Below are 14,614 nucleotides of genomic sequence, written 5' to 3' on the forward strand. Positions count from 1 at the left end.
AAGTCCTATCTTCTCTGTTATAACTCTTCCTTCTCATTTAATCCTTCTCCCAGTCTTCAGGGATATTTGGGCAATAACTATTCTAACTTCATCAAGATGAAAAGAGATGTCAACATTATGGGGTAGGGTGATGCAACTGGCTGATGCTCTTGGAGAGACTGGTATCTCTGGATTTCAGGGTGTATCTAGCATAGAACAATCTGGAGATTTTAAGTTTCTGAAAAGTAAACTTAGTGAGTGAAACTTGTATAGAGCCATGGATAGGGCCTGGGTATTCTTTTTATCTTTTTTTTTTTTTAACATCTGTTTCCCTGTCATTCATTTATTTTCAATCCACATTTTTTACTCATCTGTTCATACCTTACATAAAAGGAGCATCAGAACAAGGTTTTCATAATCACAGAGTCACACTGTGAAAGCTATATCATTATACAATCATCTTAAAGAAACATGGCTCCTGGAACACAGCTCTACAGTTTCAGGCACTTCCCTCTAGCCTCTCTAATACACAGTAAACTAAAAGGGGGATGTCTATATAATGCATAAGAATAACCTCCAGGATAATCTCTCAACTCTGTTTGAAATCTCTCAGCCTGACACCTGGGTGTTCTTTAGGGTTTTCAGGAATACTAATGATTGGAGCTTGGCATATCATGGCAATATGTAGTATCTAGCTGAGGCTTGCATAAGAGTAATCTCCAGAATAGCTGCTCAACTCTATTTGAAATCTCTTAGCCACTGATACCTTATTTTGTTACATTTCTTTTCCCCCTTTTGGTCAGGAAGGCACTGTCGATCCCATGATTTCAGGGCCAGGCTCATCCCTGGGAATCGTGTCCCATGTTGCCAAAGAGACTTACACCTGTGGCTATCATGTCCTACATGTAGTGGAGAAGGTACTGAGTTTACTTGCAGAGTTGGGCTGAGAGAGAGAGAGAGAGGCCACATCTGAGCAACAAAAGAGGTTCTCTGGAAGTGACTCAGCATGATTACAGGTAGGCTTTGCTTCCCCATTATAGAAATAAATTTCATAAGAGCAAGCCTTAAGATTGAGGGCTTGGCCTATTAACTACGGAGTCCCTAATGCTTGAGAGAGTATCAGGAATTTCCCAGGTGGGGAAGTTTAATAGTTCAATATATTTTCTCCAGTCACTTAGGGGACTTTGTCAATTTTTCTGCCCAGCATATTCTGGAATGTATCAGGGTGCTATATTAAGCTATACAAATTTACAAGATCTTATTCCCTATTTTAGACTCCATGTGTTTAGGTCATTTAACCAAACTGGCTAGACAGGTTAAGTTAGATTGTGTACTACAGAAAATTTATGTTTTGGACAAAATAAACATCTCTTCCTTTGTTCTCACACAGTAGGTGAAGTTTTAAAATACAGACAATATCAATCTTTACCCTGTACTCTGATTAGCCTTAGTCAGAACCAGATTAGCATCATCCTTTTCTCTAATTGAAGTCTGATCTCTTTTTGGCTTCTTTAGCAGTTGCTATATGGAGTAATCCTGACTTTCAGTTTCAGAACTTTAACTCTGAGTCTTAGGTATCACACAAACACCCAAAGCTCCATGAAAATACCAGATTATACACATAGAGCACAGCATCTCAGAATTTAGAAATAACACTTAAAGCTCAAATGTGATAGCTCTAAGAGCTTACAATGTAGGCCCTAGTTTTCTTATATGTATTTTTTAAAAGAGAGCATACAATGTCTGTCCTTTTGTTTCTGGCTTCTTTCATTCAACATAAGGTCCTCAAGATTCAGTCACCAAGTTGCATGCCTCATATGCCTCATGACTTCATTCTTTCCTGCAGCCTTCCTGCAGCCACTCAATATTCTGTCGTATGTATACACCTAGTTTATGCTTTCATTCATCAGTTGATGTACCCTCTGGTCATCCACATGATAGTCTTTTTAATTGTTCTTTTTACCTCAGCTTCATCCAACACACAGAGAGGAAACGGAGGCTCAGAGATTGAGCAACGTATTCGAGGTTACACCACCGATAAAATAAATGGGGTTCAAACACAATTCAGTTTTGCACGAAAAGCATCAACCACTTGACCTGTTGAGTGAGTGCTCTTTCCAACTTGCTAGAACTTAAACGTTCTGCCTTTTAGTGCAGTGGTTTATGAAATGATCTTATTCCCACTGTCAGATTATATGCTCTCTGATGGTATTTTCCTTCTGCCTCAGACAATGGCTAAGCCAACTCTCACACTTAATAGCCACTACAAGACTAGGTATTCAACTGACGGGGAAATAACCGTCGCAATGGTGACATAGGAAATAGTAGCCTACGAGACAGATTGAGAGGAGAGGGAAGAAATGATTTCTGACTTGGGCTTGAGGAGAAGATGTGAATCTAGAGGGGAAAGAGGAAGGGGTAAGTCTGGAGGTGGGCCCAATGTTATGGTTTAGAGCTTCGGCCTTGAACTTGTAGGGGGAGGATGGCTGGGGGGCCAAGCATTTCTGCAGTGCCCAGCCATGCACACCAAGCAATTGATGCAACTTCCTCAGACTTTGGTTTTCTAATGTGTAAAGTGGGAAAAAGAATATTGCATACCATTTGGGGTTCTATGAAGAATAATGAGATAATCCATGTAAAGGACTTAGCACATGGTTTGGACCCAACACATTTTATCTATTATTAAAAGTAAACACTATTGAAATAATATTTGTAATATGTTCTGAAAGGTCACGTGTGCACCAATCTAGCTCCCTGAATAAATTATTTAACTTATATTCATAGATAATGGCATTATTTTTATTTTGGGGGGTGATACATGGGCTGGTCTCCCTCATGCAGGCAAGCATTCTACCACTGAACCACGTGTGCACCCCAATATTGTTGAGTGATTTTAAAATAATCATTTGAAAGCACTAATTCACATGGATATTTTGGTTACTATATTTGCCCTAATCAATGGATATCAGGAATTCCTGAATATGTTTTAACCGTACAAGGGATTCTGATGGTCAAAAATTTTGGAAACCAAACCCTTGGGAGGCAGGAGACTGCTAAATTTACTCTGGGTAGAGCAGACTAACCTGGCTGAACAGAGACTTGGCTCTTGGGAATAGGCTGATCTGGTGAGAATCCTAACTCCACTTACTGGCTAATCTTTTAAGGAATTTGGGCCCATTCCTTGGTCTTTTACATTTTGGTTTCCTCATCCTTAAAGTGGGGAAAGCATTTACCCCAGGGCTACAGGAGGGGTAAAACTGGACATTGGTTTAGTACAATGCGAGGGTATAAAATGCATAGAGACGGGTAGATAACATGATGGTGATGATGCTGATGTTCATAAGGCCCAATTATGAAGGGCCTGGGATTTTCACCCTGAGGCCGCAATTTTCAAAGTGTTCTCAAAATCAGCATCCTCGAGAACTCATTAGAGAGAACTCATTCACAGGCCCAACCTTGACCTACTCAATCAGAAGCTCTGGAGTTGGAGGCCAGCATCCCGGTTTTTTTTTCTTTTCTTTTTTTTTTTTTTTTTTTACAATCCTTCCAAGTGATTCTGGGGCACGCTTAACCAGGACCAAGAGGTTTTGGACAGCGGCGTGGGCTGCTGAAGATGACTGCTGAGCCCGGACACGCAATATATTGTAGATTATTCTGCCTAACTACCCGGCGACCTGCCCCCATTGCTGAAAGAAACCCGTCTGCTGAAACATGGCTTATTTAGTATTTAGGGTCTCCACACCCAGTTCACGGTCACCTACCAGGGCTGTAAGGAACGCAGCACAGGCCAGGAGCCGCGCTGCTCGGATGCCGCTACCGCCAGTCTCCCGAGGCCGCGGAGCCGAAGGATGCTCAGCGGGTCCCGCGCTGCCCCCGCGCCACACATTTAGCCTGGAAAGGAAGATAAAGGAAGAGAAAACGGCGTAGGGGAACCGGAAATGGGGGTCTTAAAGGTAGACTCAATGGTGGCGGGGGAGGATGGGGCGAGAGGGGCCCGAGGAGGAACGGAGGACGCCCCGCTCCGAGGTGACACCCCGGGTCGCGGCCGGCCGCGCCGGGCGGGCCACCCCCTCCGGCCGAGAGACGGACTAGCTGGGCCGCCCCAGGGCGTCGGGGTCCAAGTTTATTTCCTTTGATGTGGCGCCTGTTTGCGCCCGGCGGGGACACTTTCTGCCCCTTCGCACCTCCCTGAGGAAACCCCAGCCCTCCCCAGCCCTCCCCGGGCGCCCGACGACTGGGCCCCGCTGCCCGGCCGGCCCGGCCATTGTCCCGACCCCACCCCTGCTGAATATTCACGGCGCGGCCCGCGCCTCCCCCGGCGGGGCTCCGGGGCGTGAGTGCGTTTCCGCTCGCCTTTCCTGTCGGAGGAGGCGAGGGGGAGCTGTCGGCGCTCGCCTCACCCTGTATTTTCGGAGCCCCGTTTCTCCTCCTCCCTCTCCGCCCCACAGCCCGCCTCCGCCTCCGCCTCCCGGCTCAGCTTTGTCTCGCCGCCCCGCGCGCACCCGCTCGGCTCTCGGCGGCGCCGGGCCCCACGCTCCGGGCAGCGTCCTCCATGCGCGCGGCGCGGGCCGCGGGCCGCCGGGGGGCCTGACGCCGCCCCCGCGCCATGGTGTGAGCGCCGCCGCCGCCCGCGCCCGCTCCGTCCGCCCCTCGGCGCGGCCCGCGGCCGGCAGGAGCCCAGAGCCGGCGCGAGAGCCGGGCCCAGCCCGCCGCCGCCGCCGCCCGCCCCGACCCGACCCGCGCGCAGGGGCCCCGGGCCGGCCCCGCTGCCCCGGCGAGGAGGCGCGGCCGGCCGCGCGGCCTTCGGCTGGCAGAGGCCAATCCCGCTCGATCTTTATCACTGCTTCGGGGGTGGCAGAAAGGGAAAATGGCGAACGACTCCCCTGCAAAAAGTCTGGTGGACATCGACCTGTCCTCCCTGCGGGTGAGTGGCCGCGGAGGGGGCGCGGGGCGGGGGTCCGGGCGTGGCGGGCGCGGCGGCCCCTTTGTCTGCGGGGTGGCGTGTGCGGGGGGCGCGGGCGGCCGCCGGCGGGGACCGGCCCCGGGGCGAGACCCACCTCCCTGGAACCGCCCTTTCTCCAGCCGCTCCGCTTTGTTTCTTCAAAAAAAAAAACCACAATTTTTTCCTCCCCTTGCTTTTAAATCGTAACCCCTCCCCTCCTTCCCCTCCAGGATCCGGCTGGGATTTTTGAGCTGGTGGAAGTGGTTGGCAATGGCACCTACGGACAAGTCTATAAGGTCGGTGTGGGGCGCCTTCTTTGTTTCCCGGGGCGTGCTCAAACTTCTGGCCGGGAGGCGAGGAGCGGGTGACCGCCGCGCCGCTGACCCGGGGCCGCGCCGCTTGGCCCAAGTTAGGCAAAGGGGCTTCGCCCGGCGGGCTCGCAGGTTTTGAGTTTATATTCGGGACTGGCCTCGAAAGACCTCATTTCCTGGCCTTGAGATAAGCAAGTAAACGGCCCTCCTAGGCTCGTACTTCTCTTCGGGGAGATGGAGAAACAGCTCTCCTAAGACAAGCTGCGGAGCTTTTCTTCTTGACTCGGCGTCTGGCCTAGTGAGGTGGTGGGTTAATTAAGCATTCACGGTAGGCCGGCCGTGCTGATGATGTTCTTAAACCACTGTCTGGGCCTTCTTAAAGATTGTCATCGCGTTTCCGTGTTTGGAGGCGAGCCAGCTGCTCGGGTGCAGAGTTGGGTGTTCACGGTGGCCACTTGATCGCTCCTTTGGACGCCCTCCTGATGGATGCCTGTTTTGGGGAAGCAGGGAGAGAGGTGTGTGCTTGGGCAGCAGGAGGAGGAAGGATTACGGTGTGAGGATGATAAAATCTGAATTCCAGGAATAACCTGTTTGACAGGTGTGTAGTTGAAACAGAAATGAGGGAGCATGAAGAGCAAGGAGGATGCCTTGGCTTTCACACCCATTCTAGGTCTTCCTCTCTCCTTTTTTTTTTTTTTTTAACACCCTTCCCTCCCACCCACCAGCCGTAAACGAAACTAACAAATCTGTACAGTATGAGTCTGTGATGAGTGGCTGACACCAGATGTGACTAACAGTGGTGTTCATTTTATCCAGGGCACATTCTAAAGATGCTGGAAGGGCAGTAGGCAATGGAAGAGCAAGCCTTGACAATATTAGGGTGTTAAATTCTCCCCGCCCTGATTTGCCTCTCATTACTTAACAATTTCTAAAAGTTATTTGCATGGAAAGAGGGATTTGTAGGTGGGGGGAAGGGCTAGCTGGTAAAGTGGGTATATGATTGGGCTAGGAAAAAAAATATGAACAAGCTCTTTGTGATTTCCCATGAAGAATTGTCATTGTCTCAGTAGAATGGGGGAAGGGGTTTGGGCGCTGACCAAAGCTCTTTTCTCAGGCCAGATTAAGTGTGGATCCTATCATCTCCCTTGTGCCTTATGAACAGGATTTATCTGTCGCTTGAAGGCTTCTCCCCAGCCTCGACTTCCCTTGACATGGTCCTTGTACAGGCCTGCGGTCTGAACTTGAGTCAGTATTTTTAGGTGATCCCATGTGTTTTGTTGGTTAACTGTCGAGGGGTGGGGGAGCAGATTTTTGAATTTGAAAGGGAGCCCTGTTAACTGCAACTGCTGGGCTCAACTGAATTTGGAAGTGTTTGGAAATTTTTGGAAAAGATTGTGTTGCAACTCTCCAAGTGGCCTAGTAACTGGCTTAAAGACGTTTTCCGTATGCCCAGTGTTTGCTTAAGCGCCAGTCAGTTTTTTCTAACTTGGTTTTTCTGGCCAAATCTAAGTGGTGAGTGTACTCTTCCAAGTGAGTTAGCCAGAGCTTGTTTTTGATCTGGTTACACAGTAGTTGGAATTGTTTGTATCTTATTCGGTTAGCATGGATGTAAAGGGCAGTGAAGTAAGCTAGAAAGCATCAGTCTGCTATTAAACTATAAGGAAAATGAAAGAATGAACCCAAGTGTCTAGTAATTGGTTCTGAGAAGTTGGGGTAGGGGAGCTCTTATGGTAACGATTTGGACAGGTTCATTGTTAAAGTTTGCCTCCCTCCTTATTTCCTCTCTGGTTCCATCTTCCGCCTCCCCAACCCCTAAGGTTTTGAAGGAGATTTGCTGAGCCCTACATTTGGAAAGTATTTGAGGTCTCAGCAGTGACACAGCTCCTTGACCATAAAGTCTGTACTGCTGAGAAGAAATTTTCTAATTATGCAAACCAAAGGAATTAAGAAAATGATGCAAAGGTAGTATATGATCCAGATTAAAATATTGCTTGAAATTATTCTCAAAAGCAGTTACATTTTAAAAAACATTGTGATTTTTCAAGCATCTACAAATAGACACTAGATCACTCAGTTTAACAGTAGTCAGCACATGACTAATCCTATTTCATATATATATTTCTCCTCCCTTTTATTGTTTTAATATAAATCCCAGGTTCCATATCATTCCATCCATAAATACTTCAGTATGTATCTTTTTTGTGTTTTGCATAATCACTATACTGTTGTCACATCTAAAAAGTTAATTCCTTCATGTCCAATATCCAGTGTTACCGTTTTCTTAATTGTCCCATCAATGTTTTCTTACTGTCACAAGAAGTTCTTTAATGCTTACAACCTGATAACACTGAGAAGCTCAGTCTTAGAGACCGAAAACAACAGAGACAGTTAACGTCTCTTTTCTTCTCCTTTTAAGTGTATAAATTCTAGAACCATTTACCTTTTGTGTATAGGAGGTTAGTTTGAATTTTTGTTGGCATGATTTGAATATGGTGGCTTTTGGGATTAGTTTATTAAGACGCTAGCTTTTTTTTTTTAATTGCTGCAAAACATCCATCAGTGTGAGTAGCCTCAGAGTTTGGAAAATGTGTGACTAATTTGTTATTTATAAAGCAGCTTATTAATGTAATTTCAGGTAAAACACCTGTAAGCTGAATAACCTGTAGTTCTAGGAATAGAGATTGCTGATTTTGAGAAGAATGTAGAGATGCAAAGTAATGAGTTTGAGAGAGAGCTTTTCTCTAGTTTTGACAGCTCTTTTGGATAGCTTCAGCTTTTCTACATCTGACAAAGATGGTAGGTAAATGATCTAGGTGTAGTAAAACAGTATATATACTTCATCTCTTAAAAAAAGAAGTTGAAAAACAGGGCATATTTTGTTTACAGAAATTTATTTTTTAACCTTAGGTTTTTAAGGGAATGGAGGGAAGGATACTCATAAATTAAAACTTAGAAAAAGTATTTGTGGATTTCTCTTTATAAGGTTATATTCAAAATACTGTATTTCTATAATAAGCATCTGGAGTGATTTGTATGAGTCTACTTATTGATTTACCAGGTTGAATAAATCATGAATTTTTACTTTCAGCAGACAGGGGGCCCATGATTGTGTGAAAAATCAAAACCAGAAATAATAAACCAAAATTCGTTTCTGTGTTATTTTAGATTTTATTTGTATTTTTAATATTTACTTGACCATTTTTGTTTTCTCTATGGGGTGATTGCACTGTTCTTTTGTATTTTGTGAGTGTATAATGGCTGGTGTTGTGAAGTCTCTTGAAGGGGGCAAGATGCCAGCCTGAGAAGGACAGCCTGCCCCTGCAGAGGTGTTGGAGGGGAATCAGGGGGGGGGGCTCGTGCAGACGCATGGGCCTCAGAGTTTAGAATTCTGCAGGTGAAATGGCAGGCGTCAAGACGGACTCCTTGGAGGGACAGTAGATTCTGTGGAGGCCGTGTGTTTCTGACCCAGTCCTTGGATGAAAGGTCGAATGGAAACCTTAGAGGCTGAAGAGGAAGGTGCTCTGTAGAGGCCAGAGAACTTGGAGCAGGGAGAGTTAACGCCGAGTTTACCATCTGTCAGGCACTGAGTGAAGCCTTCTTCCACTCGTTATTGAAGCGAGGCAGGCGCAGGGCTGGGCTGATGGGGAAGAGTAGAGAATCTCAGCTAAAGTTGAGGAGGGACTTTGTTCTTTAAACTGAACAGTTGCTGAAAGCTGTTTTTTAGGATTGAGCCACCCCTTGCAGTAGGGAATTTGATCGGATGATGTTTTGGGAAGGAGAGGGTAAGATGGTTGGCATGTGATAATGGTCCAGAAGAGAGGAGTGAAGGCCGAGATGTGGTGGCGGAGGCAGTAGGGAGAAGGAGGTTGGCTCTAGGACACATCGGGAGTGTGGATTCTTAGGCGTTCTTTCTTGCTGTGTTTAATCTGCTGAATTCATGAATTCTCTGCAGACTTCATTAGGGCCTTTTAAATGGGAACACTGTTTGCCCACTAAATTGGGAGGAGTTTGGGATTAACAGGGTGAAAGTGCTAATATTGCTTTCAGTTACTCAGAGACAAAGTGCCCTATAAATTGTCTGGCTTTTAAATATCATTAGTCTAACATTTTGGAGCAGGTACTTAAACTTCTGTGTGGGATTCACCAAATGTTGTCTTTTAAATGTAGTCTCTCTTAATTCGAGGTAAGGACGTCCTGTGGGGCAAAATGAATTTTGTAGAACTAGATGTTTTCATTAGGAGAAAGGGTTAGTACCAGCGAATCTGTGTGTTGTTAAGTGGCATGTGCAGACTTGTTCTGAGGCAGATTTCCTTCATGCTAAAAGGATTCTGGACTTGGGTAAGGTAGGAGGAAGCCTTGTTTAATAAGTAATGCTATGTCGATCTCTTAAGAAAAATCAACTCCAGACTTCTGAAACTTTTACTGAATTAGGAATATCAAAAAACCTTACAGAAAATCCAACCACCAAACAAAATTCTGCTGATTATGGATATATATATTTTTTAATTTTAAATTTTGAAATACTTTCAGGCTTACAGGATAGTTACAAAAATAATACAAACTCCAGCATACCTCTAACCCCTCAGATACCTGGGTCCACCAATTTCAACACTTTGGAGCCTTTATCCTACCTGTCTATCTAGATAATCAGTCAGTCTATCTGTCTATCAATCTATTTTATGAACTCTTGAACATAGGTTGTGTACATTATGCTCCTTGCACACGTTAACACTGCCATGTACACGTCTTAAGAATAAGGATATTTGCTTATGCAACTACCTTAAGTATAATTACGAACTTCAAGAAATTTAACAGATATAAAGCTTGCAGTCTGTATTCCAGTTTTTCCGTATGTCCCAATGATGTACCTTTGCGCCTTTTCCCCTCCCTTTCTAGATCCCATCCATGATCATGTATTGCTTTTTCTGAAGAAGGATGGGGTGGGAGGTGGCCAGCCACAGTGCCATGAGGTCCTACCACCTTTCAGTGGCCTTTTTCTTGATTTGGTGTTTGTCCTGTTATTGAAGTCCCATAACTCTTTTCTAGAACTTTGAAAAAGATGTTTCTTCCAGTTTTTTTTAAGGTTTTTAAAACAACATTAAAAAAAAAAACTTTTAAGTTAATTGCGCAATATAGAAAACGGAAAAGCATAAGACGCAAAGAACACAAAAATCCAGAGTCACAAGCAGTTTATAGTTTGACATATCCTTCTAGGTCTTTTATGTATATGCATGCAACTGCGCATACATTTTTATGTGGTTGAGATCACACAGAAAGTATCATGCTTTTTCATGGATATTTACCAACTCAGAGTCCCAAAGCCATGAGTATTGTCTTGACGCCGATTGTATAAATCATATAATGTGACCATGTGATTGTGAAAACCTTGTGTCTGATGGCTCCTTCTGTCCAGGGTATGGACAGATTAGTAAAAAAGTAAGGATAAAAAAATAAATAATGGGGTGAGATAAGGGGTAAAAAAAAATGGGTAGATTGAGGGGGGGGTAAGAGGTATGGTATGTTTGAGTTTTTATTTCTTTTTCTGGAGTGATGCACATGTTCTAAAAATTGATTATGGTGATGAATGTACAACTATGTGATGATATTCTAGCCATTGATAGTGATAGTACACCATGTATGGAATGTATGTATGTGAAGATTTCTCAGTAAAAATATTTTTAAAAGAAAGAAAAGAAGAAGGCTACTGGAACACAGCTCTTCCTCCATCCATTCCAAACGCCATAAACTAAAAAAGGGTATCTATATAATGCATAAGAATAACCTCTAGGATAACCTGCTGAGATCTCTCAGCCTCTGAAACTTTAATTTGGTCTCGTTTCTCTTTTCCCCCTTTTGGTCAAGAAGGCTTTCTCAATCCCATGACGGTCCTGGCCTATTGAATTGGTTGTACCCACTGCTTCTGAGAATATCAGATCCTCCAGACAGGAAAGTTGAGTATTTCCTCCTTTCTCCCTAGTTCCTCAAGGGGACTTTGCAAATATTTGTTTATTCTCTGCCCACGGTACTCTGGGATATATCAGGGCATCACACTAACCTGGACAAACCAACAAGATCTCACACCCTATTTAAGATTCCAGGTAATTATGATGTTCGAATAAACTGACCGTACAAGTTAAATTAGATAACGTGCTACCCAAAATAAAAATTTTGCACCAAATAAACATCTCTCCCTTTGGTCTCACGTGGAAATTTGAAGTTTTATCATACAGATCATATCATCCTTTACAACCTGTGTTCTGATTTACCTTAGTCCTAGCCACATCAGCTTCGTTCATATCTCTAGTCAAACACTGGGGCTTCTTGTCGTAGTAGCAGTATTTTGATTGTTATGTACTCCAGTCATTTAAAAAAGGTTGGCAGATAGCAATGAAATATTTAAATGCATGAAGGTACTGCTTTTCAGACAAAAGTGGTGAGGGTACCGATGCAGAATTGTCTGGAAGGTTCATTGCCCGGCTGATAACACGGTTCTATGACGGACGTCGCAGTGAAATGTGCAAACTGCATGGCAATTGACTGTTAGAGTCAAGGGTTTATTCCACAGTAAAATCTCAAAATCAAACACTGCTGATTTCAATTTGAAAATACTAAGAGTTGGAACAAGGTTTTAGGCCACCTCCTAATCTTTTAGAGAGTGCTTAAAAAACTTCATTCCTATCACAAATAGACAACTAGTGGATAGCAGTTCATTATTCAAAGTACTTGCAGATAAACACTTTGAAAATTTATTACAAATAGATTTTTCACTAATTCAGTTTGGTTTCTTGTAATGCTAGACTTTATTACCAGTTTTAAAATCTTAAGATATATTTAATATTTAATAGTTTGGGGACAATCACTTGATTATCACTGGTGAGAGATTGCCAGGTACTTAATTTCTGAATGGTTTGGGTACCAGTTATTTTGTGTTAATAATAAATCACAATCTTAAATAAGGGTAAATTGTCAGACATGTGGAAGCAGTGATGAATGGAGAAGGGCTACGGGTAATGTGTGTTTTTAGGTTTATGATGATAAAACAACTGCTCACAAAACAAATGCATCTTTCATTATGAAGCTGGCTTAGTAATAAAGTTTGCTGGCATTATTCAGAAGAGAAGCTGCCTTTTGGTTGAGTTGCAGAAAGTGGTAATGTGTTAGAGACACCAGGTTGGGAGGCATTTTATTTTTCTATGAGAATTTCAAAAAGGAGAGAAGGATAGTGTATTAGTTAGGGTTCTCTAGAGAAATAGAATCAACAGGAAATATTCGTAAATATTAAATTTATAAAAGTGCCTCATGTAACCGTGGGAACGTAGAGTCCAAAATCTGTAGGGCAGGCTGTGAATCTGACAATTCCAATGAAGGGTCTGGAACTCCACAGGAGAGGCTTGCAGTCCAGTGCAGGAAGAGAACCTGTCTCTTCTGAATCCTCCTTAAAAGACTTCCAGTGGTTAGATTAAGTGTCACTCATTAAAGAAGACACTCCCCTTGGCTGATTACAAATGGAATCAGCTGTGGATGTAGTCATATGATCATGATTTAATTCTATGAAATGTCCTCATAGCAAAAGACAGGCCAGGACTTGCCCAACCAGACAAACAGGCTCCACCACCTGGCCAAGTGGACACATGAACCTGACCATGACAGATAGTTTTAGGATTTCCTGAGTTTTAAAAAATGGGGTCTTGGAAATTCCAATATCTTTGTAGCATTATGAGGAACATCTCAATTGGAAAGATGAAAAATGATTGACCATACAGGGGTGGGACCATGGAACAGGTAGTTGTGCTGTGATGTATTCTGAGTATTAGGTACATGGTGGTAAATAAAGCAGGCCATGCACGCATCCTCATGGACACTCAGGAAGGAAGGGACGGGCATCTGAGAGAATGCCTTCTAGGTAATTGTACTGCATCCTGTACAGCCTACGTCACCCCAGGTGTTCTACCTCAGCACTCTGGAATTTCAGAATTTCAGACACAGTGAAGGTTCTAGCACATAGAAAGGACATGGACTTCAATATGGTCTTATAAGCTTAAGTGCATCAACCTCAGTAGTGTGTCTTAAAACCAATGCTTTGGTAAAATGCAGTAAAAAAAAAAAATTACTAGAAAAGTGAAATGAAAGCACAGCACGCAAAATACACACCTAGTTTTTTTTTTATAATTAGAATCAAAAGACATAATGTTACCCTGTCAAATTGCTGTAGAATTTTTTTACATGCTTATTCTCAGTTCTAAAATTACCTTGCTTATAACAGCGTGCAGACCACACTTTAAGGAATTCTGGGCAGGGCTCATAGAACTCTGCCTGCATTTGGAAGCTGGGAGAATTGCGGGCTATTGTTTGTGTCCAGCAGTTGATTCTCCCACTTTTGAGAAGCAGGAATATTCAGAGTACATGCCAATTACAGCTTTGTGCTTTATCAAGTACTTTCAATCCCTGGGGCATTGTAACTTTCCCAAATATGTCTAAATATTGACCAGTCACCCTAATAACTTTAAACAATTAGAATAATTTTAAAATTTTTCTTTTAATATTAGTAAAAATGTAATTTTAGTCATATGAAAACTAGGACCTTAAAAAACTTATCAGAATTATGACTGTTCATAGTCAAAATCAAATGATGCTAAAATGCTCATATCCAAACTAGAATTTGATTGATTGATTTTAGACATTTTATTGACTTCCTGTTAGGGTAGTTGAAGATTTAGGTCTTATATTCACCCATGTCCTTTTCTTATCTCCATTCTTCCTTAAATAAATATAGCTTTGGGTTAACATGATGGTTGTATATATTATCATAACTGTGTAGATAGCATTTATCACTGAGCCAATCTAACATGATTACATTTCCTTCTTTTAAAAAAACACCCCTTCTCTTCACTTACCCTTATTTCTTCCTTTGCTTACTTTTCTGTGAATTTATCATTATTTTCTCCCTAAGATGCTACAAATGATATAACAAGAACAAACGAAGTTAAGCCTTTATCAGTAAGTTTTTCAAATGCATAAACACATTTGCATAGGCCAGGGATCAAACCCAGGTCTCCCTCATGACAGGTGAGAATCCTACCACCAAACTACCCTTGCACCCCCATGTCACTGAAAATTTAAATTTTCTTAAATTTAATACTAGTATGCTTTTTGAAAATTCTTGTTTTGGGGAGTTTTCATTACCTGCTTTTGATAATAACAGAATACTGTTGACTACTAGACTCCTCCCCCCACTGAGACCCTTTCTTCTATAATTGTTGTGTAGTTTTATGATTATCCACTTTTGAGATCTCAGGTCAAAGACTTAGTGTTACCCGAGTTAGTGCTCTGCATCCGAGGAACATACTGTTTATGGAATTCCAGGTTTGTCATAGTATTGCCT

The 14,614-nt window shown here is 43.0% G+C and overlaps 1 protein-coding gene across 49 annotated transcripts in view; it reads left to right on the forward strand.

The window, feature by feature from the left end:
• The first annotated feature begins 4,737 nt into the window (after positions 1-4,737).
• The window catches only part of MAP4K4 (mitogen-activated protein kinase kinase kinase kinase 4), a 200,712-nt gene continuing 190,835 nt past the window's right edge, over positions 4,738-14,614 (forward strand). For all 49 annotated transcript variants that reach the window (XM_077133910.1, XM_077133913.1, XM_077133922.1 and 46 more), the window contains exons 1-2: positions 4,738-4,903; positions 5,152-5,217. In XM_077133910.1, the coding sequence (XP_076990025.1) occupies positions 4,847-4,903; positions 5,152-5,217 (123 nt within the window). In that variant the 5' untranslated portion in view covers positions 4,738-4,846. The remainder of the gene's footprint in view (positions 4,904-5,151; positions 5,218-14,614) is intronic.

Source organism: Tamandua tetradactyla, chromosome 17 (genome assembly GCF_023851605.1).
Source record: "Tamandua tetradactyla isolate mTamTet1 chromosome 17, mTamTet1.pri, whole genome shotgun sequence".
NCBI classification, from domain to species: Eukaryota; Metazoa; Chordata; class Mammalia; order Pilosa; family Myrmecophagidae; genus Tamandua; species Tamandua tetradactyla.